Below are 27,054 nucleotides of genomic sequence, written 5' to 3'. Positions count from 1 at the left end.
TATGTCTGACCTGTGGTGGCGCAGTGGATAAAGCGTTGACCTGGAAATGCTGAGGTCACCGGTTCGAAACCCTGGGCTTGCCTCGTCAAGGCACATATGGGAGTTGATGCTTCCAGCTCCTCCCCCCGCCCCCCGTCTCTCTACTCTCTCTGTCTCTCCCTCTCCTCTCTAAAAAAAAAAAAAAGAATAAATTAATTAATTAAAAAAAAAAAAGAACATGATAATTGGTGGGCAGACTCCTGCCTTACGACTGAGAGAGGGAAAGAGGTTCAACAATTTGTTGTGTCTTCCTCATTTTATTTTTAACAAAAACCACTCAGACTGCATCCTCTCCCTCTTACTCTCCCAAAGGAAGAGAAGAACGATCATCAATGACAAAAGGCAGTTGCAGGCCCTGGCCAGTTGGCTCAGCAGTAGAGCGTCGGCCTGGCGTGCGGGGGACCCGGATTCAATTCCCGGCCAGGGCACATAGGAGAAGTGCCCATTTGCTTCTCCACCCCCCCCCCCTTCCTCTCTGTCTCTCTCTTCCCCTCCCGCAGCCAAGGCTCCATTGGAGCAAAGATGGCCCGGGCGCTGGGGATGGCTCCCTGGCCTCTGCCCCAGGCACTAGAGTGGCTCTGGTCGAGGCAGAGCATCGCCCCCTGGTGGGCAGAGCGTCGCCCCCTGGTGGGCGTGCCGGGTGGATCCCGGTCGGGCGCATGCGGGAGTCTGTCTGACTGTCCCTCCCCGTTTCCAGCTTCAGAAAAATACGAGGAAAAAAAAAAAAAGGCAGTTGCACAAGCAACACCAAGAGCCAGCTTCACGCTCAGGAGAGAACACTGCAACTCTTCCTTGTGGGTGTCTTCCTCATTTTATTGTGACCCTAACTACACCAAGACATCCTACCTACTGCCCATCCCACTGTCAAAAATACAAACTCGCGTGACCAGGCGGTTGCACAGTGGATAGAGCATCGAACTGGAACGCAGAGGACCCAGGTTTGAAACCCCGAGGTCGCCAACTTGAACGCGGGCTCATCTGGTTTGAGCAAGGCTCACCAGCTTGAGCCCAAGGTTGCTGGCTCGAGCAAGGGGTCACTCAGTCTTCTGTAGCCCCCGGTCAAGGCACATATGAGAAATCAATCAATGAACAACTAAGGAACCGCACGAAGAATTGATGTTTCTCATCTCTCTCCCTTTCCGTCCGTCTGTCCCTATCTGTCCCTCTCTCTGACTCTGTCTCTGTCACCAAAAAAAAAAAAAAAAAGGACTCTGGCAACGTATATGGGGTTCTCCTTCCAAAATCCCAAAGTTCAACCCACAAATATTTACTGAGCTCCTGCTGTGAGCCAGGAACTTTGCCAGGGACTGTGAAAGACAAAAAAGAAGGTAGCCATAATCTCTGCTCTCAAGGAATTTACAGCCCAGATGGCTCCACATCAAGAATCCCTTAATCCATTACCGTTATGGTGCCCTGTGAGGCCACTCAAAGGCTGGCAGCCTGGAAGGAGTCCCTCTGAAATAATTTTCTCCCAGCAAATTAAAATACCACATTTTTCTACTTTAGCATCACATTAGACACCATGGCAACAGAGGGCTGTACCAAGAATTAGCTCAGTGATGACCTAGCCAACACAAATTAGCTTAATATTCACTGAGTAAGATTCTTGGAAGGAAAATAAGTTCAAATAAGTAAGTCTCTTTCCAGCTCTCAACAAACAGAATTGCTTCCTTTCTCTCAGGGCTGTATTTCTCAAACTTTTCTGTGTACCCTATGATCAGTGGAGACAGATGTTCTCATCTATCTCCAAGATTAAGGGCCAATGCCTTGAACACCTATAGCCCATTCACATCATACAGTTGAGAAGCTCTGAAGAGGATTGAAATTGCCCACATAACATGCTCATATTTATAAAGTATAACAGAAGGCCAAATGAAAGTCTCACCCATTTATGTGACTGACAAAGAATCCCAGTATCTATTTCAGATTCCACAGACACTAAGATCTGCAAGAGTACTGCATTCCATTCTAGCTCAGTGTCAGAAACAAACAGATTCCCTGAAAGATGCACTTTCTTTTTTTCTTCTTTTTTTTTTTACAGAGACAGAGAGAAGGATAGACAGGGACAGACAGACAGGAACGGAGAGATGAGAAGCATCAATCATTAGTTTTTCGTTGCGTGTTGCAACACCTTCGTTGTTCATTGATTGCTTTCTCATATGTGCCTTGACCGTGGGCCTTCAACAGACCGAGTAACCCCTTGCTCAAGCCAGTGACCTTGGGTCCAAGCTGGTGAGCTTTGCTCAAACCAGATAAGCCCGCGCTCAAGCTGGCGACCTCGGGGTCTCGAACCTGGGTTTTCCGCATCCCAGTCCAACACTCTATCCACTGCGCCACCGCCTGGTCAGGCAAGATGCACTTTCTTTAGCCCATTAATATAACTTAACAAGTCCAAGAACTGCAATTAGATCTGGACAATATGCTTATTCAGCAAACCCACCTTCTAGTGAGTCAGCATTCTGAATTTCTCCTAGGGCAGTGGTCGGCAAACTCATTAGTCAACAGAGCCAAATATCAACATTACAACGATTGAAATTTCTTTTGAGAGCCAAATTTTCTAAACTTAAACTATATAGGTAGGTACATTCCTTATCTAGGTAGCACCCGCACATGGTATTTTGTGGAAGAGCCACACTTAAGGGGCCAAAGAGCCGCATATGGCTCGCGAGCCACAGTTTGCCAAGGGTCCTAGGGGAATGGCCCACTACAACTGGACAGAGTAGAAGAAGCAGTTTTGTCAGAGCTTTCCCAGATGACCAGAAAAGACCTTGAGGAATCATAGCACAAGATAGATTCCTACATGAGGCTCAGTCTGAAAAGCAAGTAGGCTTACTAAGATAAGATCTCCTTTTAGCAAGGGACATATTCTGGGTAGAACAGACATTAGTAAACACAGTGACTTCCATTTATAGAGTTCTACCTGTTCTAAGTGTCTTATATGCACTCTCACTCCTCTCTGCAACCACACAGAGTAGGTATGATTATTACTGTTTTACAATGAACAAAATAGGACTCAAGAGCCTCAAGATCTCAAAAAAGACAGAAATTATTCCATCTTTCAGACTCTAGAGCTCATGTCTAACCATCAAATCACACTGCCTCCCCAAAGTATGGGCAATGAAACTGCAACAGAAGGCGACAAGGCACAGCTAGCCCTTCCCACTGGACCAAAAAGACTCTTGAATTTGCATCTTGAAAAACTACTTTAGATCATCAAGGTTGACAAGGCTGCAACACCTACCACACACATATGCATGCATGCGCAAACACAAAATACACATTAGCTGTGCTCATCTCAGACCCTGGGCCCTAATAGGTGCTCAAAAAACAGCTGAGTCAGTATCCATTCTTAAACCAGCTTCCTATCCCAGTGGATTTTAGCTCCACTTTATGCCAGGCAGAGCCATATACTCAGGTACAGATAGAAAGCACAACCCCAAACTCACCATTATGTGACATAACATGATGTACTCAACAGTAGTAGCATGAATAAAAGAGCAGAGTTGGCTCTGGCTGTTTCTCTCAGTGGTAGAGCATTGGCCCAGTGTGTGGAAGTCCTGGGTTTGATTCCCAGCCGGGCACAGAGGAGAAGTGCCCATCTGCTTCTCCACCCTTCCCACTCTCCTTCCTCTCTCTCTCTCTCTTCCCCTCCCGCAGCCAAGGCTCCATTGGAGCAAAGTTGGCCTGGGCGTTGAACAGCCTCCATCTCAGGCACTAGAATGGCTCCGGATGCAACGGAGCAATGCCCCAGACAGGCAGAGCCTCGCCCCCTAGTGGGCATGCCGGGTGGAGCCTGGTAGGGTGAATGCAGGAGTCTCTCTGCCTCCCTGCTTTTCACTTCAGAAAAATACAAAAAACAAAACAAAACTGCAGAGTCATCAATGGTTACATGTTAAGTAAGGAAGGCTTTTCCAAGGAAATGAAATCTAAGGTGATTTTTCTTTTTAAGTGGCAAATGCTCCACTAAACCAAGCTATCCTCATTGCCTGAGGCCGACTCTTGGACTAACAAGCAGTCCTCAGCGCCCAGGGCTGATGCTCAGACCAACTGAGCCACTGACTGTGAGAAAGGAGAGAATGGGGAGGAAAGAGAAGAGAAGCAGATGGCTACTTCTCATGTGTGCCCCGAGAACAAACCAGGGACCTCTGCAAGCTGGGCCAATGGTCTACCACTGAGCCAACAGGCCAGGGCCCTAAGGTGAATTTTAAAAGACAGATGTAAATTTTTCATACTGGTGGAAGGGAAAATAAGAGTATTACAAAATGAGAAAATTGTGTATTTAAGCACAAGGGTATTAAACCACAGAGCTAACAGAAGGCTTACATGCCCCAACAAAATATGTAAACAGAAGGCAGAAATGCCCAGGTGATGAGTTCAGGGTTAGACCTTTCAGATTACGAAGAGCCCTGAATGCCTTCCTAAGAAGCTTAGACTTTATCCTGTAAGGAACCAAGGAGCCGGTTTTAGGCAGTGAAGCTCTTATTCAGGTGAGAATTATCACTTCAGCAACTCCATTTGGCGGGAGTGAGCATGGACAGTTGGGCTTCCCCTTATAAACAGAGGGATGACTAGTTTCCAGGGCAGGCGACCTGGCTGGACTCAGGCCTGCTCTTTCCCAGACTGAATAAGGAAGCGACCAGCTCCCCGCCAGCCCCTGGCGTTGAGGGGTGTGGAGTAGGTGCTGGACACGAGAAGGGAGTGAGGAAAACCGGGTTAGTTAGTTCACCGTGACCGACGCCGGCTGGCTGAACAGCAGGCAGGGCAGCTGACCACGTTCAACAAGTCCACGAGACCCCAGAGAAGGGCTACCCAGAGCAGCAACACGTTTCAAGGCCACTTTAGACTTGGACACCGGGGACCCCGAGCAGCCATTGTCTGGCCTGCTCCCCAGACCCGTAGGCCCCGGCACACCTGGCATGGGCCGAGGGCTCCGGTCTGGGCAAGGACAGGCCCGGTGCGCCAGGAAGCGACCGTGGCCGCAGCTCCTCAGCCCCTCCCGCCCGTTGGGCCGTAGCCCTGGGCCGGGCCGCCTCACCTCGCGGGGGCGGTGGGCTCTTCGGCGTCCTGGTGGCTGTGCTGACCCTCTCGGGCCCGTGGCCACGGCCACAACCCCCGCCGCTGCCGCCGCCATCCTCAGGCGTTAGCGTCGTGGCGTCATCATAGAGCGCGCTTGACGCCAAAACAAACCCGGACCGCCTACGGGGCGGGATGGGGGCGGACCTTCGGAAGGGCCTTGGCTGCGCTGTTGGGGGCGCTCCCAGCGTGGCCTGCCAATCAACTCCTTCAGGGCGGGGACGAACTCTCTGCGTGGGGAGGGGATCTCAATTGTTCCCTAATTGTTGTAGTTAGACTGTAGGCTACGGAAGGAACGTGTTACAGAAAGAGGAGGTACACCAGAAACTAATATAAAATAATATTGTCAACTATAATTGAAAATTTAATGTAAAAAGGTTAAATTAAGTTAAAAGAAAAGGAGCTGCGTTGGGAAAAAGTTTCAAGTTTGTGGTTGGGGAGAGGGTACTGTCTGTCATACAAGGCTGGAGATGGAATGCCTTTCTTTTTTTTTTTTTTTTTTTTTTTTTCATTTTTCTGAAGCTGGAAATGGGGAGAGACAGTCAGACAGACTCCCGCATGCGCCCGACCGGGATCCACCCGGCACGCCCACCATGGGGCGACGCTCTGCCCACCAGGGGGTGATGCTCTGCCCATCCTGGGCGTCGCCATATTGCGACCAGAGCCACTCTAGCGCCTGAGGCAGAGGCCACAGAGCCATCCCCAGCGCCCGGGCCATCTTTGCTCCAATGGAGCCTTGGCTGCGGGAGGGGAAGAGAGAGACAGAGAGGAAAGTGCGGCGGAGGGGTGGAGAAGCAAATGGGCGCTTCTCCTGTGTGCCCTGGCCGGGAATCGAACCCGGGTCCTCCGCACGCTAGGCCGACTGGAATGCCTTTCAACAGGTTTCTGGAAGTGCCTCTGAAACTCCACAAAGGATTGGTTTAAATTTCATTAACAAATCTATTTTTTGAAAACTGCAGTTATTCCTGACCTGTGGTGGGGCAGTGGATGAGGTGTAGACCTGGAATGGTGAGATGGCCAGTTGAAAACCCCTGGCTTGCCGGATCAAGGAACGTAAGAGAAGCAACTACTATGAGTTGATGCATCCTGCTCCTCCTCACCCTGTATCTTCTCTCTCTAAAAACAATAAACAACAGGGGGCGATGCTCTGCCCATCTGGGGCGTTGCTCTGCTGCAACCAGAGCCATTCTAGTGCCTGAGGCAGAAGCCATAGAGCCATCCTCAGCGCCTGGGCCAACTTTGCTCCAATGGAGCCTCAGCTGTGGGAGGGGAAGAGAGAGACAGAGAGGAAGGAGAGGGGGAGGGGTGGAGAAGCAGATGGGCGCTTCTTCTGTATGCCCTGGCTGGGAATCAAACCCGGGATTCCTGCAGGCCAGGCCCACGCTCTACAACTGAGCCAACCGGCCAGGGCCAACAAAATCTTTTTAAAAAATGTTTATTTATTGCCTGACCAGGCGGTGGCGCAGTGGATAGAGCGTTGGACTGGGATGCAGAGGAAAGACCCAAGTTTGAGACCCGAGGTCGCCAACTTGAGTGCAGGTTCATCTGGTTTGAGCAAAAATTCACCAGCTTGGACCCAAGGTCGCTGGCTCGAGCAAGGGGTTGCTCTGTCTGCTGAAGCCCCGCAGTCAAGGCACATATGAGAAAACAGTCAATGAACAACTAAGGTCTCACAACAAAAAACTGATGATTGATGCTTCTCATCTCTCTTCGTTCCTGTCTGTCCCTGTCCTATCCCTCTCTCTGACTCTCTCTGTCTCTGTAAAAAAAAAAAAAAAAAAAAAAAGTTTATTTATTGATTTCAGTGAGAAAGGAAGGGAGAGAGAGAAGAACATCAATTTGTTCCCAACTGGTAGCCTCTGTGTTTTGGGACCAGGCTTGAACCAACCAAGCTATCTGGCTAGGGCTAAATACAATCTATATAAAGAGAGATAGAGAGAGAGAGAAAAAAAAAACTGTTAAAATCATTCAGGCACTCAGAAGTGTTAAGTTTGACCTCTATGTCAGAGGAGTTGAAAATTATTAACTTGAGGGTTGGCGGTCAATCTTGGACCAGTTTAGGAGTAACATTTTTTTTTTTTCATTTTTGTGGTTGTTACTAAATTTAAGTGCATCTTAAGACTCCAAAGCAATAGGTTAAAAAAAAGAAAGAAAACTTGTTGCCATTCACAAAGAAATCTCCATAGGATCAGAACTGTCTCACTACTTTGCAGATAATTCCAATTGCAGGTGGGAAAAACAGATGCTGCCGGTTATGAGGGGATTGTAACCTCCATTCATTTTCCTTATTTCAGTCTGTTCATTTATTCAACAAGTCTTTATTGAATGAACACTTACTTTCCACATGGAACTGTCTTTAATGGGCTACATATAAGCTAGCAATTTTTACATTTATTTTTATTGATTTGAGAAGAGACATCAATTTGTTGTTCCACTTATTTATAGATTCATTGGTTAATTCCTGTATGTGTCCTGACCGGGATCAAACTCATAACCATGATTCATCAGCATAACGCTTAACCAACTGAACTAACTTGCCAGGGCTAAGTCAGCAATTTTCAGCCAGTATGCTGCAAGAATTTGGAAAACATGCAATTGCTGATTATTTAGTTAGGGGCACTGACTGTTTTAATTGTCAAATAAAAAATGACAACAGCCAACACAATAGCTGTCCAATATGAATGAATGAAAGTCATACTTATTTTTTATCATATATGTAAATATATATATATTTTATATTTTCTTTATTCATTTTAGGGAGGAGAGGGAGAGACAGAGAGAGAGAGAGAAAGAGAGAGGAGAGACAGAGAGAGAGAAGGGGGGAGGAACTGGAAGCATCAACTCCCATATGTGCCTTGACCAGGCAAGCCCAGGGTTTTGAACCGGCGACCTCAGCACACCCAGGTCAACGCTTTAGCCCACTGCGTCACCACAGGTCAGTATATATATATTTTTTTAGAGACAGAGAGAGAGAGAGTCAGAGAGAGGGATAGGAACGGAGAGATGAGAAGCATCAATCATTAGTTTTACGTTGTGTGTTGCAACACCTTAATTGTTCATTGATTGCTTTCTCATATGTGCCTTGACCGCGGGCCTTCAGCAGACCAAGTAAGCCCTTGCTCAAGCCAGCGACCTTGGGCTCAAGCTGGTGAGTTTTTGCTCAAACCAGATGAGCCCATGCTCCAGCTGGCGACCTTGGGGTCTCGAACCTGGGTCTTCTGCATCCCAGTCCGACGCTCTATCCACTGCACCACTGCCTGGTCAGGCACAAAAATATTTTTTGTTTGTTTGGGTTTTTTTATGTGCCTTGACCGCGGGCCTTCAGCAGACCAAGTAACCCCTTGCTCGAGCCAGCGACCTTGGGTCCAAGCTGGTGAGCTTTGTTCAAACCAGATGAGCCTGCACTCAAACTGGCGACCTCGGGGTCTCGAACCTGAGTCCTCTGCATCCCAGTCCACTGTGCCACCGCCTGGTCAGGCTATAAAAATATTTTTTGGTGTGCCGCAGAATTTTAGTAGTTTGTGTGCCATGACATGAAAAAGGTTGGAAATTGCTGATATAAGTTAATGTTATACTTTAAACTGAAAAATAAATTAACACCAATAAAAATTATTTTGTCTGTTTTATTTAGTAGGGAATTATAAAATATTTTATTTTTTTTTTAAAAGAAAAGTAAATTTTACAAATTGCTTCCAAAAGTCTGTGTGATGAGTAGGGGCATGGACTTCGGGGCCAAACAAACCTGGGGTCAATCCCACCTCTGACACTTCCACAGCTGTGACTTTAGGAAAGGCATCTCCCCTCCTTAAACCTCATCTTTCTTACCTGTGTAACGGTGACCATAATCCTAACCCCATAGAGTTGTCGTGAGGGTTAAAAGCAATAAAGAAAATCAGGGCTAATGGGGCTTAGAAAGCCACACAACACTTCTAATTTACAGATATTAAGCAACATAATTCAACAAATATTTATTAAGCCCTTGCTATGGGTAGGTGCTGACCCTGGCTCTGGTAAAAAACACCAAACCCTGCGGTGAAGAGTATGTTGATGCAGAGGGGAGTGGGTTCAGGACATCCAGCCTCTAGGCTCTCCCCTTAACAATAATTCATTCCATGTCTGCAGAGCTGCAAATGTGAGAAATGCTCTAGCCTGGGCAGCTGTGTTTAGGGCCTAGTCAGTTTGGATATCAGCTTACCCCTCTTCTCCAGCTTTAGGATAAAATACAAAGCTCTTAAGCCCCTGGCCAGAGAGCAGATTCTGTCCCCACCCCCAGCTCCACACACAGTCCAGGTCACTTAATTCCAGGGAAGAGCAAGGATTTAGGGAGCAAACACCAGGGAAAAGTAGGTCACAGGAGAAGGATGGTAATCACCCCCATGGCTGGCCAGAATAGCCACTCCCTGCCCAAGAGTGGCTCTGAGAAGACTTTTGGGGTCTGCAGCCCCAATGTCATCCCTCCCAACAGTATGCCCAGGCCGAGGGGGCTGCCCCAAAATAACAAACCCTCCACACTGGAGTCGTTCTCAGCCCAAGCTCTTACTGAATATAACACTCCCTATGCTGGACTTAGAGGTTCTATCTTTCATTTCACACCTCCTGCAAGTACACTCTTTATACCTAGCCCTAGATGGGGTGCTAGGGACGCAAAGAGGATCCTTGGGGAGTCCAAATATGGGAATTCTGACCCTAACTCAGACAGTAACAAGCCAGTTTTATCAGTTCTGAGACAGAAGAGAGTCTAGGACCTGTGGAGACTGGTAGGAGGCTGCTAATTCAGCATGGAGTCAGGGTTAAGGAATATTTCCTGGAGGAGGTGATACTGAACAAGAAATAAGAGTTTCACCAGGAAAAAAATGGGGAAGGATATTCTGAGCAGAGAGGATAGGTGTACAAAGAGCTAGAGGAATAAAAGTGTGGGCTTTCATTCTGGAAAATTCTTATGGCCAAAGGGGGGCAGATCTAAAAGTTTTTTTTTTTAACTTTCTCCTTCAGGTGATGGAAGAAGATGGGTAATGATGGTTGGGAGAGAAAAATAGGGATAAAAGTACAGGCAAACGAAGTACAGGAGCAAATCAGGGCAGAGAGGGAGTTAATGAAGGCATCTGACTTAATCAGAGTGGGAGAAGCATGGATGAAGGCTCCTACACCCTTGAGTGGAGGTCTCTGGAAGCACTGTTACTCTGGAGCCCCTGCAAGGGTCCTATTAGGCTTGATTCTGTCCTGGGGGCACAACTTCCCAGCATGGGCTTTAGCATAAATCTGGCCTGCCTAAATTTGGGTTCCCACCTCCCTTCCCCCCTCCCTCCGAACCATTCCTTTAGGCCGCCCTTGTAAACCCCTCTCCAACTCAGCCCCACCACTTGTAAGTCTCCATCCTTACCTCCTATACTCCCTATCATGCTCCTTCTCTGAAGGCTCCCTTGACCCCAAGGGCTGAATAGGTAGATCACTCTCTTCTGCTACAGAGGGCAGTTGCAGGAGTAGACTGAATAAACTGTGGGCAGAGCTGGCTTATGTAGGACCTCCTAGACAATGCGAAGGAACTTAACAGCAGAGTCAGTTTTTCAATATAGAAAATGGAAAATAAAAGACAGGGAGTGAGCCTGACCAGGCGGTGGCGCAGTGGATAGAGCGTCGGACTGGGATGCGGAGAACCCAGGTTCGAGACCCCGAGGTCACCAGCTTGAGTGCAGGCTCATCTGGTTTGAGCAAAAGCTCACCAGCTTGGACCCAAGGTTGCTGGCTCAAGCAAGGGGTTACTCGGTCTGCTGAAGGCCCGCGGTCAAGGCACATATGAGAAAGCAATCAACGAAAAACTAATGATTGATGCTTCTCATCTCTCAGTTTCTGTCTGTCCCTGTCTGATTCTCTCTCTGTAAAAAAAAAAAGAGAAGGAGTGAGAGTCGAAGCCAGTGAGGAGGCCATGGCAGTGCCCACTGTGGGGTGGTGGCTTGGAATAGGGTCCTGGTACTGGTGGTAGAGGACTGAGCCAAAAAAAAAAAATCTCACCCTGAGACTCCTCCTTCCCTCAGGATCTGCCCATGTTGAATCTTGTTCTTCCTCTCCTCCAGGATGAACAGGGGTGCCTCACACCACACATTCCAGGCTTCCAGAATGCCTTCTGGGATTGTTTTGACTTAATGCCGCACAACTCTTCTCAAAAAACAAGCTTGTGGAGAGTAGAGGCCAGGGGAACCCTCATTGTGACCCAGTACCTGCAGCTCCAACAGGGACTCCCTACCTTCTGGAGCAGGATCCTCAGATGGACTAGGACCCCAGAGAGGTAAAGGACAGAGCACTTAGTCTAAGCTGTCTTGAAGGCTAAACTGGTAGTTCAGCAGAGAAGGAAGTGAGATGGCTAGAAGCCTAAAGGTTAGAAAGAACCCACTTGCAGGGGGCATAGTGGAGAATAGGGTGAGACACTGCACCACCTCATAGGGCCCTTAGAGACCAGGCAGGGCTAGGAATACCAACTTGGGAGGACAGATCACTAGAGACCCTGGAACCTGCATGTAATGGAAAGCTTGGCACTGCCCATGGGAAATGAGTGTTTGTAAGGAAAAAGATGGAGTCCCCTGTGGCGGCACTCCCTATTCTGTCTTGAAGATCATCTTCTGGAGGCCTCCACCTCAGTCAAGCAGTGAGCAGCCAGAAGAAATGAAGGAGCTTAGTACAAATATAAATAATTTTAATGAAAGCTGAATGCAATCTGCCGAGCATTAAAGGTTGCCACCAGATCAGGGGTGGCACTGCTACCTGACCCCAATGGCTAGGCCAGAGGCCCCAGGAGGTAAACGAATGCCAGAGCAGCTGACAGCAGCAGGGGAGCAGGGGCTGGGGTAGGGGCAGGTGCAGTCGCTCGCAGTGTCTCCTGGTTGGTCTCCGGGCCTGTGCCATGCTCCTGGACACGCACAGGGGCGCCACACAGAGTGTGCAAGTTATCTGGGTGTGGGGCCCGGCGAGCTTCTTGCTGTAGTGACTCCCACACGGCAGCTGCCTCCTTCGGGCAGCCCAACAGGACTCCAGAGGCACAGGTGTGGAAGTCATTCCAGGACCTGTTAAGGGCGTGGGGTTAGGAGAGTTAGGAATGAGAAGGAAAAGGAGGCTTTGGAATGAGAAGGAAAAGGTTCAGGCACGGAGGGAGCAGGGAGCAGGCTGCAGCCCTTGTACCTGCTCTTACCTGCAGATGGTCTCTAGCTCACTTCCGTGGCCCATGCCGTCCCCCAAGCGGATAAGACACTCAGCAAAGCCCTGGTATATGTTGTCACAGTGGCCTGGGCCCACGGCAGCTGCCTCCAGGGGAGATATAAGGACTGGGAGTGGAAAATAGTTGACAGGATGAGTTGGTTCACCCCCAAACCCCCAGTGGCTTGTATACTGTGCCATGCTCTGGAGACATGACTCAGCATGAAAGAGGCACCCCAGGGAAATAAGGGGCACGTTTGGGGATCATGTGCCTGGGCTCTGTTCTAGGTGGGACCGGATAGAATAAAAGAGGAGGGTGAGGTAGGTGTCCTCACGTCCCAGGGGTCAGCTCTTCCTGTGAGCTACTGCAGCTCCAAGTCAGGTGAAGATGGTCCAAGTGAAAAAGCCAGGACAGGGCAAAGGGGTCAAGGATCCAGGGGCACATTCCCCCTCCACATCACAGTCCAGGTTCTCGCAGTCTAGACAAGATTTGCTTGGCCTTCCCACCGCACCCCAAAACAGGTATTTTTGGACAGGTAGGGCAGGATAGAGGGTGTTGGGATTCAATTCAGACCCTAATAGAGGACCTCAGAGAATACCAAGGCTGGTCTAGAAGTCTCAAGGGCCATTTCTCCCTCTACCAGAATAGGGAGAGTGAAAATTTGAGGTTCTTCCCCCACAACCGGGGCTCAGTTCAAAGCCCTCTCACTTTGGTTCTGAAACCACTAGTACACATCCCCTCCCTGTAGCCCTCAAACCTCCTTACCATTCTGGTTCCCATTGCTCAGGAAGGCTGTGCTCCAGCTCCCACACACCCTAAACCCAGCCTGGTGAGAGGGTGAATGGCCCAGGCCAGTCCAGTACGCCTGCACTCACCGAGGGGTGGTAACAGCAGCAGCAACAGCCCAACCGCACAGGGCAGTCGCGGGCAGTGGCGAAGACAGCAGCAGCTGCAGCAGCAGCCACCGTAGGGCATCATCCCAGCCTGGGAACCTAGTGCAGAGCTAGCAGCTTGGAGTGCAGCCCTTCAGCCCAGCCCCCAGGACAAGGGACTGTGATTGGATGAGAGCTGGGGGCGGAGTTTCAAAGCCAGCAGGCAGCCCCACCACCAGTACTCCAATTGCCACCAGTATTCAATTGTCAAAGGAGAGGAACCCCAGAGAGAAGAGCCCAGGGATTCAAAGCAGAGATGACCTGACCCCAGGGCCTTCACCCCAGAGATGGAGAAGGGCAATCTAAGAAGACAGTTGTACAGATGAGGGTAGGTGTCCAGGGCCCAGGGGCAGGTCGGCCTCAACAAAGCCCCACATAAGGAAAAGAGAGAGACCAGGGAAGAGGGCAGTTATCAAAATCACACCAAAGACACACCTAAAGCTCCATTTTATTCCAAAAACATTTAATTGAACTTTTCAATTGTTTTCAAAAACAAAAAGATCCAAAACAGAGGTAAAAATTCAACTCGAGTGGTGTCACTATCTCGGGGGTCATGCTCCAGGCATGGCAGAACCCAAGAAGGCACAATACCCACCCTGGGCCCAACCTAAACCTACTGGCTACTGTAACCTGTAGACCAGAGCCAGTGCTCACCCCTCAAACACCCCAGAGGTGGTAATATAAGCAGGTAAATGGCAGACGTGACCCTGCTCTGGCCTGGGCCTGTCTACTGCCTTCAGTGTTAATGCACCCCTGGGCAAGGCAGGCTTAGCTAAGGGAGGCTGGGGGTCACAAGGCCATGCAGCATGAGGCTGAGCCTCCGAGCTGCTTTGCCAAGTGAGTTGTGTGGTTCGGCCTGCAGGAACTGGAAGAGCTTCTGGCGCACCTGGGCCATAACGGAGCCCATGTGGTCCCGAGTGATAGGGTCACTGTGGTCCAGGTGCATCACAGCCTCTTCCAGGTAGCTGGGGGTAGAGAAAAGGGACAGGTTGCAGATGGGAGTGCCCCCTGGTGGCAGAGAGGCTCAGAGGGACAGCTGACAAGTGAGGCAAGAGAGTCAGGCTAGAGTGGGAGTCTCTGATGTAAACTGCTCTCCCACCTGTACCTACTTCAGCCCATCTCCAGGTTCAACTGCACCGACTCACCTGAGCTTGAGGTCAGTTCGAGTGCCAAGGTCAGAGGCCAGCTGCTGGATGAGGGAAAGGAGCACGGGCTGGGACAGTGGACAGGGCGGCTGCCCAAAAACCTGGCCTGGGTCCACAGTTTCACACACGTACAACACCAGGTTCAGGTCAGCAGCCGTCAGGGCCTGGACAGACAACAGCATTTAGTGTGTAGGCCTGTAAAGAGACACCTGACCCTTAACTGGGCCTAATGCCTGGCATACCTGCTGGAAGGCCTGATTGAGGTGGCCCTGCTGCAACAGCTGCAGAATATGGGCTTGCTGGGCCTGGCAATCGAGATGGGCAGCAGGGACAGGTGTGCCAGCAGCTGAGCGCATGGCCTGCATGATGCTAGAGGTGACGGCAGCCTGCTGCTCCTTGAGTGCCACACTCACCTCACCCTTAACAATGCGCTGCACCTGTGCCAGTATGGACTCCTGCAGGCTGTAAAAGGAAATAAGGGAAATAAGGCAGATAGAGAGTCTGGTCTGGCCCCTTTCACACAAGGTCTGGCACCTGCCCAATGCCGTACCCACACACCTGCCCACAGCCACATGTAGCTGGTGCTGCACCTCAGCCCGAACACTATTGGACACAGTGGCCACTATCTGTTCAGTGGCACCCTGCAGTGTGCTGACCAAGCCCCGCAGCTGGGCCAACACAGGCTCCCGCGCCTCCTGCTCCCGCGCCTTCCGGCTCTTCATGTGGCTCTCTAGCTGTTGCAAGTCTGAAAGATGACCATGGGGACCATGAGAGGGATGGTGAGGAAGAAGACGACAGCCCCTCCACCTTGGAGCATATGACTCCGCTCACATTCCTGTGTGCCCAGTCGGAAGCTATCATTGATCTGCTGGAACATGGCCTGGCAGCTCTTCTCAAAGGCGGGCAGCACTACACTCTGGAAGGCTTCACGGTAAGCGGCCTGCATTGGCCCCTGTAACGTGTCTGCAGCTGCTCGGGCGATGGCATCTGTCAAGTTCTGGGGGTAAAAGAAGCGGCCGGGCCGAGCCAGAAGTCTGAGCCCAAGCTGGTCTGACCAAGCCCATCAACTACCAACCTTGCCCATCTTTGGTCCTTGTAGTACCTTGGACTTCAACAGCTTGGAGATATTCTCTTTCATGCTACCTTCCACAGCTGTGAGCTTGGTTGCCACTGAGGTGTTCAGCTGGCCTGCCATAGGCTCCAGACTCCTAGAGACACCTGGGACAGGATGAGGAGAGAGAGGTACAGCCATGACCGGAAGCTGGACAGGTAGGGGCCCCATTCCGACCCACCCCATCCAGAAGAAGTCTCTGTGCAACTCACAAGGAGGCACCGTCTTCTTGATCTCATCCCGTATGCTGCGCTCTAGCCGCCCAGCCACAGCTGAAGACAGTGCCTGGGACAGCTGTTGAGTCAGCTGTTCCTGCAGCTGCCCACCCCGTTGCTGTCCCTCAGCTAGTGCCCGCTCCAGCCGCCGCTCTGTGTTGTAGCTAAGGAACAGGCCTAGAGCAGATCTCATATCCCTTCTTGGTCCAAGAATGCTGCAGCTGCCGCTACCCCTTTTCTATGCTGGCCATTGCCCATAAGGATACGTTCCTGTTCATGCCGAGTCTCAAGGGCACGTTCTACGTGACCCGTGACAGTGTTCTGTAGGCCTTCGAGTTGGGCACAAAGACGCTGCAACAGCTCTTCTTGGCTGTGCCGCAGCTCTGCAAGCTCTCTCTGCTGTTGCCAAATAAGTGCTGACCAGTCCTCAGGGGGCTCTGCCACCTGCCAGTTGCACCAACAGTCACATGATGCCTGTCCCACCTGTCCCCATACACGAGACCAGGGAATAGCTAGAGCTCTCCTCCCCCCTCAGAGAGTTCCAGAAGTAGAAAGGGTGTTTTCTCACTTACCTGGTGCTCCATGAGCCGGGGTCCCGCAGCTGAATCCCTGCCATAGGCAAGAAGCACCTCAGGCCATGTCGTGCGGTCAGCCTGGGGATCACCCCTCTCCTGGGCCCCAGGACCCCTCTTACCCGTCATCTTTTTTGCCCTTCCTCTTGAGCTTGGGCGAGGTCCGAGGGGATCCCTTAGTCTTCCAGTCCTTGGAAGGCAGCCGTGGAGTGGGAATTTTGGTGCCAAAGCCTCCTGCAGCAGAGGCAAGGCTGGCCACCTCATCATCGTGGTCACTGCGGGAAGGGGAGGGAGAGGCATAGCACCTACAGCTTGCTGGCCCTCCTTCGTGTGAGAAAGGGTGTGGGGTGATGCCTACCTTTGTTCAGCACTGGCATCCTGGCTGTCATGTTGCTGCAGCAAGTGATAAGGTGGTCGGTGGAAAGCCAGGCTCTTGTGCTTTTCCTGAAGACCATTCCTGGGGCTGGGAGGACAGGCCAAGTCAGCTATGGATGACTCTGGCTGAAGCCCACATTTTCAGTACACTTTCCCCCCTTCCCATGCTCCCCACCTCTCTGCAAGGCTGCTGCAGGTCTCCCGAGTAATGTCTGGTGCTGTAGGCCAGACCTGACTGTCAGGGGCTGCAGTCTCCTGGGTCAAGGCTGCCTCCAGGAGAGAAGGGGTACTATGCCGATCCCTATCCCCAGAGCCTCCATCCAGGCTAAGCTGGGGGCCAAGCTCAGGCCCAGGACGGGGCCGTGGGGACAGCAAGTGCAGTGCTGAGGCAGCTGAGGCCATACTGTCTGGCTCAAGGTCCTCAGGAGCAGAGGAGCCAAAGCCACGAGACAGGGCCTCAGATGCGATCTCAGGGATGTCCTGGGACAGGGCAGTGGAAGCCGAGGAAATCACATCGGGAGAACGGGTACGGCTTGGGGAAGCCTGGGGTAGCCCCAGGGGCTCCACTTCCTGTAGCTCCAGGGAGAGCGCAGAGGCGGCAGTAGGTACCTGAGTTAGACCAAAATAAGAACTTAGGTGGAGGAAAACAGGGGTAGGGGAAGCACAGAAAGGAAGCACTGGTGTTTGTAGTGAGGAGAGATGGGACAGTGAAAAGGGAAGATGCAGTCAAAATCAGCGACAGCCCTGGCCGGTTGGCTCAGTGGTAGAGCGTCGGCCTGGCGTGCAGGAGTCCCGGGTTCGATTCCCGGCCAGGGCACACAGGAGAAGCGCCCATCTGCTTCTCCACCCCTCCCCCTCTCCTTCCTCTCTGTCTCTCTCTTCCCCTCCTGCAGCCAAGGCTCCATTGGAGCAAAGTTTGCCCGGGCACTGATGGCTCCATGGCCTCTGCCTCAGGCGCTAGAATGGCTCTGATTGCAGCAGAGCGACGCCCCCTGGTGGGCATGCCGGGTGGATCCTGGTCGGACGCATGCAGGAGTCTGTCTGACTGCCTTTCCGTTTCCAACTTCGGAGAAATACAAAAAAAAAAAAATTAAAAAAAAAAAAATCAGCGACGGCTCCAGAAGAGAGGAGGTGGGAATAGACAGGCTAAGGAGCTGCCCTCCTGGTAAAATGGGAGACTTACACGACCTCAGGGGAAACATGGGCCACCTGAGGCAGAATAGGACAAGCAGACAAGAGTGCTATAGAAGACTGCCGCCAACCTTCCCTCTGCTATACACCTGCTAACCTGTATTTCACACACACGCACCTGCCCAGGCCCCTTGGGAGTCAATTTGTCAGCCGAACCTGGGAGCAGGCCAGGGAGGAGGCTGCGTGGGCTTGCCTGCAGGCTGCTGCTGCTGCCCATTGTCAGACTGCCATCCAGCTGCAGCTTGGGGCTCAAGGTCAGCTCCTCAGGTGGCCTGGTGGTAGAAAGGCTGAGGCATAAGCAGCCAGAGCTTGGCATCCCGGCACTGGCCCCTGCCATCCCCAACTCTGAACCTTACTTCACCTGGGCAAGGAGGGGTCCACAGCTGAGGTACTGCTCATGGCAGACACAGCTGTAAGAGAGGAGCTGCTGCTGCTGCTGCTGCTGCTACTGCTGCTACTGCTGCTATTACTAGGGGACACAGCAATCTGGAGAGATGCAGAAAGTAAGAACTGTGGCCTGTGGGGTAGGGATTCTCAGGTCCCCCTGCCCCGAGTTCTAGGTCCCAGTCCCACAAACCTGTTGCAATGAAGTGCTAGGTGTCATGAAAGCATCAGGTGTCATCAGCTTAGGCTTGGTCTCACTGCTCAGACTAAGGAAGTCAGCGGGTGCAGGTAGCTCTACGATGCGTCGAAGGTCAGGCTGGGAGCTATGAGTAGCTGAACCCAGGCCCTCAGAGCCCAGTTCTGGCCGAGATTCTCCAAATGCTGTGGGAAAAGCTGCTACTTTAGTCAGATCTCAGACCCCAGCCAGTCTAACCTGCTTCCCTCTCAGTCCTCACTAACCAAAATCCTCATGAGCAGTGTGGGTGGGGAGCGGGGCCACCACATCAGGGTTCAGTTGTGGCTGGAAGCGGATCTGCACATCTTGCAATGCCCTTCAGGAAAAAAATGAGAAAATAGGAGAGGGCTCAAAGGGGCCAGAGTCAGTAGGGTGTGGAGGGGCACAGACAGGACACTCACTTAGTATGCACACAAAAGAGCTTGATGAGCACACCGGCAGCAGACTCCATTACACCAGCTCCATGCGTCCCATCTGCAAGGACAATGTGGACAACTAAGCTCCTGGCCCTCTGTGCCTTGGCACTCCCTACATACCAACACATATCCCTGACCCAGAGCAGCTCACCAGCCCCTAGGCTGTCATTCTCTTCCTCAGCAGGCAGCACCTCAGTGTGCCGCAGCCGGCAGCGACTTACAACCTGGATACCGAAGCTCAGTACAGGGTGGGTGAGTAGGAACTCAGAGATGGAGCTGAAGCAGGCACGGCCTTCCTCCTGGTTCTGTAGCAGCTCCATCACATAAAGGACCTGCGCAGACAGTGCATTCACAGCTAAGCTGAGAGGCTGTGAGGGCTATGGATGTGCCACATTTCCCTGCCAGCCCTGATGACACCAACTCTGCCTAGGGTGCCCTCAATGCAGTCTACCTTCCGTTGCACATCGCTGAGAATCAGGTATTCTGCTGAGAGGTCCAGGCAAACTTTGAGGCTGGGGGGCACACTCACTGAGCTGAAGATATCTGGGGAGAACCTGGGGGGCCACAGGAATGATAAATGAGACTGAGTGGAAAGAACACACATCTCCAACCTTGCTACCCCTGTCCAGCTTCCCAGCCTGTGCTTACCGAATGGTCTGCAGACAAGTCCAGGACACTGTGCACCACATCTTTAGCTCCTGATTCTGGTCAGCACCAGTAATAAGAAACCTCCAGAAAGGGACCCTGCAAAGCGACAAGGCACTAAGTGACTGGCTTGGAGCCCAAGGTCCAGCCCACTACCCGCCTACTTGCCCACTCACTCACTCAGGGTCCTGTTTCTTGTGGTTGTCACAGAACAGGAGGCAGGAGAGAGGCCGCCCATCATGAGGCTTCAACTCATGCAGACACCTGCAAGCAGGCGGATGAGGGGCCTGAGTGGGTAATCTGGTCCCCTACGCAGGGGTTCCTGGTCCCTCAGGCCTTGCCTTACCTTGGCTCATCCTGCCCCTCAATGTAGATCTGCCAGAACTTGACGAAGCCATCATGGCTTGCTGTAGCCAGGACAGTCCCATCAGGTGAGAGGGCCCCTTCACTCAGGCACTAAAAAACCCCCCAAAGAGTCTTGCTTTACTACCTGACTAGAGGTGAAGGCAAGCTTATCCCAGATGAAAATGACATTGAGCTGCGCTGACCTACAGTGGATCTGCACATTTTTGTGAAAGACTGAATGAATGTAGGGAGGCGTAAAGAAGACCAGACCCATAGAGTGTAGCCACATTAGGAATGAGCTACAAAAGTGAAGGTCACTTTGTGATTCGAATTCCCTTGGGCAGAATGTCAGTAAAACTATCTGAGCAGCTGTGGGTATGGGGAATAAAAGAGAGACACAAGGAAAGGGGAAGAGCAGGGGAAGCAGTCCGTTGCAGGCTTACTGTGCTGTGGCCTTTTATCATGATGAAACCCTGCTTGATTTGGCTGACATCCACAGGCCAGGTGCTGTGGTTGGAGCGGAGTGTGTCCAGGTTCCACACCTCAGCCTGGAGGGTAGAGAGGTGAGTGTTCAGCTCATGCCCATATCATGGCTGCTCTGTCCCCACCCCCCACCCCCATCCATGCCCAGCCTCCTCACCCGGTCCTCATGCAACAGGGCCACTGTCGGACTGCCCTCCTCGCAGCAGTCTTCACTCTCCTCGGGAATGAAGGGGCACCAGATGATCCTACGGAAGTGGTTCAGTGGCGTGCCCTCTGGCTGCCGGATATGGATCAAAATCTCTTCTCTGAGCAGAGCATTAAGGGCTACACAGGTGGATGATGAGTGTGTCTGGCAACCCCAGTTCTGCCCAGCCTTCTTCAGTCCCTCATTCCCATCCCAGGGAAAGGATATTGAATTTTGCTATTAACCAGAGCCAAGTGCCACACAAACAGGTTGCCAGCCTCATCCAGGCAGGCCAGTTGTGGGGAGTTGACGTGTGCGAAGGCCAGGTCAGCCACACTGCCTGTGAAGCCCTTGAGCAGGGTCCGCTCGGAAGTGCTGACACTGATCACCCGCACCATCGCCGATCCATTGTTGGCAGCTGGAATCAGGACAGCAGTTAGCCATGAGTGACTATCTAGGCCAGGGAAGCAACAAAGAAGCCCCTGCCCTTGCCTCGCCTCACTGCCACCACCAGTCTCAAGCTTGGTTTTCCCACTTGGCTCCCTAAGGCCTGGCAGAGGTGGGGCAGCACAGAAAAACTTTCCGTTGTATCCCGAAGGGCTGAGTGGGCTGAGTAGCCTTACACTGAATCTGCATCTCCGGAGCTTCTAGCAGAACACCTCCCTCCTCTTCCCTGCCCCAACTCACCCCGAATAGCATAGGCCAAGAAGGAGTTGGACACAGCAATCAGGTTGCCATAGTAGTATTTCTGCTCCCAGTCATACTTGGCGACAGGTTGGATTTTCACCTGAGAACCAAGGATGAGGATTACTGTAGAAACTGAGGCTGGAGTAACTTTCCTGAAGCTCAAGTGGTACCCAGCATCCCTGGGGACAGTGGAGACCACATGTGCAAGCCCAGCCACCCAGTCAAAACTCCTAGGGCCTGATTCCCACATAGACTTGGTAGCCAACCCTGGCTTCCTGAGACTGGGGCACACTACCTACCTGTTAAGGAGGTCCCCACAGGAACTGGCAGTATCAAAGTAGAGAGGAAGAGGCTGTGCACCCCATCCACCGTACATGCCATAACATGTTGTTACTCACCTTGTTGCTGCCCCTTGCCTTGCTTGAGATGCTAGAGTCACTGCTGGCCACAATCTCCACTTCCTTGGCCAAAATCCCAATGCAGGTAGAGCTGTCATCTCCTAAGAGGCAGCTGGGAGGAGGGGTATACAAGCTTGATACTTGTTTACCCAAAGTCTCAATGGGCAAGGTGGGGAATGAGGAGAGGATACAACCACCATGGGGAAGGTGTCCAATCCCAGATGCAGAGCTCTGGGTCCACTGGTCCCCAGACATCATAGCTCCCCTTGCTCACCTCCTTCCTTGGGAATGCTAAATCAGGCAACTAAACGTCAGATCCAGGCCAAGCCCTTGAGCTTGTCCTCATCCCTCATCCAAGTGCAAGCTCAATGTGGTTAAATGCTCCATCCCAGAACATCTAGTGGGGGAGCAGCAGAGGCTGTTGGCCCTTCTCTCTTCCCGCATCTCATGCCTTCAACTAGCAGACATCCCAAAGACCCCATCATCCCACTGTCATCTCCCAGGCACTCACATGACCTGCTTCTCCTGCAGGTTAATAGAGGGCTTAGCCCGGAGACCCGGCTTGTTTGGTGAAGTACCATCCCCTGTGCAGAGGGGGTCTGGGACCAGGAGCCCATTGAGGTCCCCATTGTAGGTGTTAGATGGCCGCTGGTTCTCCACACTGGGACCTGGGGACAGAGAGGACCACTGTCATAAGGTTGTTCCACATACCTAGTAGCCTCTCCTGCTGCAGAGTTTCCCTCCAGAACCATGAGGTACTCTAGAAACACTCAACTGAGGCATGTCTGTGGGAAGTAGGGCTCTTTGTTCATTTCTCACACCATAAACACTGATGGTGAACCCAAAGGTATGCCAGGACCAAGCATGGGCATGAGGTTCTTCCCCCTGGAGTTGGGGTGAAAGCTAGCAAGCATTCTCTGAGGCCAATTAATACTGAGGTCTGGGTCAGCACAGAGGAACTTTGTGTACTTGAGGGAAGGCATGGGGTCAGCACAGACTTCACAAAAAAGTCGCCATCAGAGCAGTGTAACTGGTGCATACAAATATGGGAAGGATGAATGGAAAACAAGGCTGCACAGGTCTCAGGTATGAGGCTGGGGTGCTTCGATTCTCCCCTGGCAATGAGAGCCACAAAAGAATTTTAATGGCCCTGGCTGGTTGGCTCAGTGGATAAAGCCAACCTGGTCAGGGCACACATGAGAAGCAATCATCTCCTTCTCCCCCCCCCCCCCTTCTCTCTCTTTTCTCCTCTTGCAGCTAGTATCTCAAATGGTTCAAGCGTTGGCCTCAGGCACTCAGGATAGCTGGGGTGACTCAAGCATCAGCCATGCCAGGTGAATCCCGGTTGGGGCACATGTAGGAGTCTGTCTATCTCCCCTCTACTCACTTAAAAAAAAAAAAGTTTTAAAAGGGAAAGAGTCATGGTCAGCACTGGCCAAAGAGCTGATTGCTCTAAGACAGCCTGCAAGATAGTTGAGAATCTGGATGAGAAATACGAGGGCCTACACCAAGGTAGTGGCAGAGGATGCAGAAGAAAGAATGGGCTTCTAAGGCATGGAAGGACACAGATGTGGGAGTAAGAAAGAAAGAAGGCCTGACCAGGGGGTGGCGCAGTGGATAGAGCGTCAACCTGGAATACTGAGGTCCGGGTTCGAAACCCTGGGCTTGCCTGGTCAAGGCACATATGGGAGTTGATGCTTCCTGTTCCTCCCCCTTCTCTCTCTTGCTTTCTATTCCTATTTCCCTCTCTCTCTCTCCTCTCTGAACAATTAATAAAGTCCTTAAAAAAAAAGTTATATTTCATCTTAAAAATAAATAAATAAATAAATAAATAAAAAATAAAAAATAGATCATCAGCCTGTAGCACAGAGATTGCCGGTTCCATTCCGGTAAGGGCACATACAGGAACAGATTGATGTTCCTGTCTCTCTCCCTTCCTCTCTCACTAAAATCAATAAATAAATGTTTAAAAAAATAAAAATTAAAAAATAAACAAGGAGTTCAGAGAAAAGCCTCCAGGCCACTTCGCTTGGATCAGAGCTACCTTAGCTGCTCTAGGGTAAGCTGACCACTGTTCCTCCCAGAAAGGCTACCATACAGACAAACTGCACAATGCTGGCCATGCCAGGCTCTACCAAACCTTTGCGAAGTCTAGATTACACAGCAGTTGATGAGTATGAGAGGCCCAAGCCAAGCTGAGTAAAGAAAGCCCACTTCAGGCCTGGGGCGAAGAGCTCAGTGGTTTTAGGCAGCTGATGGATTTTCTCTGGGAATGGGGGGTAGTTATCTACACCCAGAGTGAGCACCAGTGCCTGCCTCCAGCAGCAGTCAGTTTGGTTCTCCCAGTAGGTTTAAGGACAGGGTCTGAGGAAACACCAGTTCTCAGCTCTGGCCACTGCACACCTAAACCACCATCACCAGCTGGTCTTTCAAACCACTACAACTTTTCACAGTCCATGAACCAGTCAGGAAACTGGTACCTTCACATTGTTAATGCCTTCTGATCTAAACTCCTGTTCATATGATAAGATATACCCTAAACATAGTCTCCTCTCTTAGACCAGTTCTCAGGCACTTTCCAGTCCCCACCGCACCAACCCTATACTCATCAAAATACCAAAACATTCCTCTCTTTCTATGTTAACAGCATTAAATTACAACCTCCTTAGGCTCTTTGAGGGCAGGAGCAGCTCTGAGGTATAACTGCAGCCCAAATAAAATTTAAACAATTTAAGTGAATGGGGTGGGGAGCACACAATACAGTGTACAGATATGCTGTAGAATTGTGCACCTGAAACCAGTGTCACTCCAATATATTCAACTAAAAAAAGTTTAAACGAATGCAAACAAACTAGAGCTTCCAGCTGTGTGCAGCCTAATCCAATCAGGGCCATTCAGTCTGCAATTTGCTTTAATCCCAGAAAGGACACGGAATTGAGGTGGTCTCTTTCCTCTAGAAAACAGTTTCAGAAAGCACGTCTGCAGTCTGTATTCTAGAGGGAAGGGCAAGTTGCAGAGGGGGATCCGCAGCTACTCACTCAGCACAGCGCCTAGGCCGACAGATCTCAGCATACACAGCACGGACTAGGCCCCTTTAAGTATGGCAAACGGGTTGGGAACCCAAACCACTATAAGGAACACTAGAGACGTTGAGGCCTGAACACTAGGGGGTCCCTGCGGCTTCAGAAAAGGAGCCTCACCTTCAGCCGAGACGTTGAAGGACGAGGCAAAACGGCCTGGCGCAGGGATGTGGAGGGATCAGACCGGGGGTCTGCGCCCTGCCGGGACGGGAACATGCTCAGGGGTTTACTGCTCTAAGCCTCGTCTGCCCTCACCAGCCGGAGAGATGCAGAGCGGGTCTGGAGGGACTTGCAGGCCCCAAGGACGACTCTGGCCCGAGCCGCCCCTATGCCGTCTCGGCGAGGGCCCACTCCCGCTGTCTCAGCTCACCTCCCGCGGGCCGGTCCAGCTTGAGGATGTCCCGTAGGTGCTGCGTGGCGTCCTCGATGTCGATGCTCGCACAGGAGGCCATGGGCTCAGCCGCAGGCGCCCTGTCCGCGCCGCGTTCGTTTCGCTGCCACCACGCACCAGCCGAGCACAGCTGCTCCGTGGCCAGACACGGAACGCCTGTCACTACAATCGGTCCACCCACACCACCTCAATCCGCTGCCGCACCGCGTCCCGAGCCCCTCCACTCCTACCAACCACCTCCACTTCCGGCCCGCCAAGCCGCTGCTCCCGGAACTTGCACAGAGAGGAGAAGAAAGGTTCCGGGCTGGGGGCGGACGCTTCGCCCCTTCTGGAGTGGCTCTCTGCGCCATCCCACCCCTGTGCCAGCCGGTCCTGTTTCGCAAGGCTGAAGCAGGGTAACTGTCCACGTAATGGACCACTCAAAGCCCTACTAGTCTCGAGCTATCCCTCCTGATCCATGCCCACTCCCAAGGAACGGTCTCATTATGGGCTTAGGACTCGGTTAACGGCATTTAGGCTGTTCTCAGACCCTTCAAAATCAAGCTGAATTAGCAGGAGCCTGTTTCTTCTTTAAAAAATAGGTCGGTGTAACCCAGTGCCTAAGGGGACCCCAATGTAAGAAGCTCCAAGAATTGGAAGGTCAGGAGAGATACAGCCCCACCAGAAACTTCACATTGTTCTGGAAATAAACCCCCAGCATTCCTATTGCCCAACCTAGTACCCTCAGGCAAGAAGAAAGAAACCACAGTTTACAAACACCTCTTTATTGCAGACATTTCAGGCACAGGTACATGGAAGCTGTATTGCAAATTTTATACAGGGTGGTTTAAGAGGCAGCAGCACCTACCTCTCTCCCCCCACCCCCAAATACACAGTAGCCTAGAGAACAGTCCCGCTGAAATCTGAATATGCTATACTCTCAAACAGCACATCATTCAGCCCTGTGCCCAGTATAGCCAGGCAACCTCTGGGGGTCTGAGGAAGTTCTTGACCTCCATCCATAGTAGAAGAAAAGGTGGGTACAGGTCAGGCATAGCTGTGGTGCCCTCACCAATCCTAAAACCCCTAACAGGGCACCAGCCCAAGTCCTGGGTTTGGTTTTAGCCTGTGGTTGCTACCTTGCCATCAGGTTTACACCACCAGGTCTCAAGGCTAAAGGGCTAAATTTGCCATGGACAAGGCCTTTGTCCCCAAAACTGAGGAGCATAAACTTGCCCAATAGCTAAGACTTCCTGGGATTTGAAGACAGTGAGGTGTGTAGTGAGGAAGGAAATTGGAGACCTAAAGATGTCTTGAAAAGAAGTCTGAGGGGTGAGAAGTATTAGAGCACAAATCCCTCAAACTCAGATTGCCTTCTTTCATATTTCTAAGTCTATACTCTAGCCAACCAGGCCTGGATCTGTGAGCATTACAGGCTGGCTGTTCTGGGCACTTGCCTTTGACCAATGCTATCTAAAGCAGGTGGTACAGGATCTGAACTGCCCTCCTCTTGGCTTGGAATTTGTGGGACATTCTGGATGTGACCCTAACCCTTCAGGGAATAAAGCAGGCCCCTCTCCCCAAACTTCTGCTCATCCTTAGTCTTGGTGGGCCCTCAGTACAGAGGGCCTGATCCCAATGGGCCATTTTTGCCAAGGCCTCTCCATGTTCAGTGAGATTCTGGGTCATCTACCCTGTTACTCGAGCCCTGACCCTACTAAGTGTAGAGATCACAGGAGGTGTTAGAAGTGACTGCAGAGGCTTCAGTGCAAGGGACGCTTCAGGCCAGACCTGAGCTCTCTGTCTGCAGGTCACTTTCCCAAGACCAAGTGGGCTGCGGATGGGAACACTATGCCCTACAGGGCTTTTGGGAGAAGCTAGCTGGGAGTGTTGCTTCAGCAGTTTTCTCCTTGCAATAGGTATTGCTGAGTTGGGGTAGATGTGGGAGGGTGAGACATGAGAGAGCCAATGAGGCAAGGTAGTTATTG

The 27,054-nt window shown here is 51.5% G+C and overlaps 3 protein-coding genes and 1 pseudogene across 4 annotated transcripts in view; all 4 read right to left on the bottom strand.

The window, feature by feature from the left end:
* The window catches only part of PSKH1 (protein serine kinase H1), a 36,129-nt gene extending 30,936 nt beyond the window's left edge, over positions 1 to 5,193 (bottom strand). The window contains exon 1 of the mRNA XM_066348421.1: positions 5,075 to 5,193. The gene's annotated coding sequence lies outside the window, so the exon portion shown is untranslated. The remainder of the gene's footprint in view (positions 1 to 5,074) is intronic.
* On the bottom strand, positions 712 to 832 carry LOC136381575 (small nucleolar RNA U3; annotated as a pseudogene).
* Positions 5,194 to 11,799: 6,606 nt separating the features above from the next.
* On the bottom strand, positions 11,800 to 13,277 carry NRN1L (neuritin 1 like). The gene is made up of 3 exons (XM_066348569.1): positions 13,174 to 13,277; positions 12,293 to 12,425; positions 11,800 to 12,167 (listed from the first exon to the last, which is right to left on the bottom strand). Exons 1-3 carry the CDS (start codon positions 13,274 to 13,276, stop codon positions 11,882 to 11,884), a joined length of 522 nt encoding a protein of 173 aa, XP_066204666.1. The 5' UTR covers position 13,277; the 3' UTR covers positions 11,800 to 11,881.
* Positions 13,278 to 13,666: 389 nt separating this feature from the next.
* On the bottom strand, positions 13,667 to 25,330 carry EDC4 (enhancer of mRNA decapping 4). 2 transcript variants are annotated; one of them, XM_066348567.1, is made up of 29 exons: positions 25,067 to 25,330; positions 22,128 to 22,284; positions 21,617 to 21,728; positions 21,219 to 21,318; positions 20,760 to 20,949; positions 20,505 to 20,652; positions 20,308 to 20,412; positions 19,866 to 19,975; positions 19,700 to 19,783; positions 19,523 to 19,618; positions 19,326 to 19,428; positions 19,026 to 19,206; positions 18,860 to 18,932; positions 18,683 to 18,774; positions 18,417 to 18,604; positions 18,201 to 18,325; positions 17,958 to 18,111; positions 16,824 to 17,257; positions 16,632 to 16,736; positions 16,396 to 16,548; positions 16,274 to 16,310; positions 15,968 to 16,145; positions 15,699 to 15,854; positions 15,478 to 15,593; positions 15,207 to 15,372; positions 14,934 to 15,120; positions 14,618 to 14,837; positions 14,376 to 14,539; positions 13,667 to 14,195 (listed from the first exon to the last, which is right to left on the bottom strand). In XM_066348567.1, the coding sequence occupies exons 1-29, from the start codon at positions 25,146 to 25,148 to the stop codon at positions 14,003 to 14,005; spliced, it is 4,209 nt and encodes a 1,402-aa protein (XP_066204664.1). In that variant the 5' UTR covers positions 25,149 to 25,330; the 3' UTR covers positions 13,667 to 14,002. The 2 variants fall into 2 exon arrangements, with proteins under 2 accessions (XP_066204664.1, XP_066204663.1); XM_066348566.1 differs by having other exon boundaries at positions 18,860 to 19,206.
* Between the last annotated feature and the right edge of the window lie 1,724 nt (positions 25,331 to 27,054).

Source organism: Saccopteryx leptura, chromosome 9, assembly GCF_036850995.1.
Source record: "Saccopteryx leptura isolate mSacLep1 chromosome 9, mSacLep1_pri_phased_curated, whole genome shotgun sequence".
Taxonomy (NCBI): Eukaryota; Metazoa; Chordata; class Mammalia; order Chiroptera; family Emballonuridae; genus Saccopteryx; species Saccopteryx leptura.
Note: the sequence above shows the minus strand (reverse complement) of the source record. Positions and strands in the feature narration are given on the sequence as shown.

What these genes read in the sequence shown, in the direction of transcription:
- NRN1L (XM_066348569.1), bottom strand. Translation starts at nt 13,276, where the DNA reads ATGATGCCCTACGGTGGCTGCTGCTGCAGCTGCTGCTGTCTTCGCCAC. An exon ending in GCTGCTGTTACCACCCCTCG is followed by an intron (nt 12,426 to 13,173) that starts GTGAGTGCAGGC and finishes TTCCACTCCCAG; the next exon opens with TCCTTATATCTCCCCTGGAG. An exon ending in GAGCTAGAGACCATCTGCAG is followed by an intron (nt 12,168 to 12,292) that starts GTAAGAGCAGGT and finishes CGCCCTTAACAG; the next exon opens with GTCCTGGAATGACTTCCACA.
- EDC4 (XM_066348566.1), bottom strand. Translation starts at nt 25,148, where the DNA reads ATGGCCTCCTGTGCGAGCATCGACATCGAGGACGCCACGCAGCACCTA. An exon ending in GCTGGACCGGCCCGCGGGAG is followed by an intron (nt 22,285 to 25,066) that starts GTGAGCTGAGAC and finishes CTCTGTCCCCAG; the next exon opens with GTCCCAGTGTGGAGAACCAG. An exon ending in CCCGGCTCATGGAGCACCAG is followed by an intron (nt 16,146 to 16,273) that starts GTAAGTGAGAAA and finishes TGCAACTGGCAG; the next exon opens with GTGGCAGAGCCCCCTGAGGA.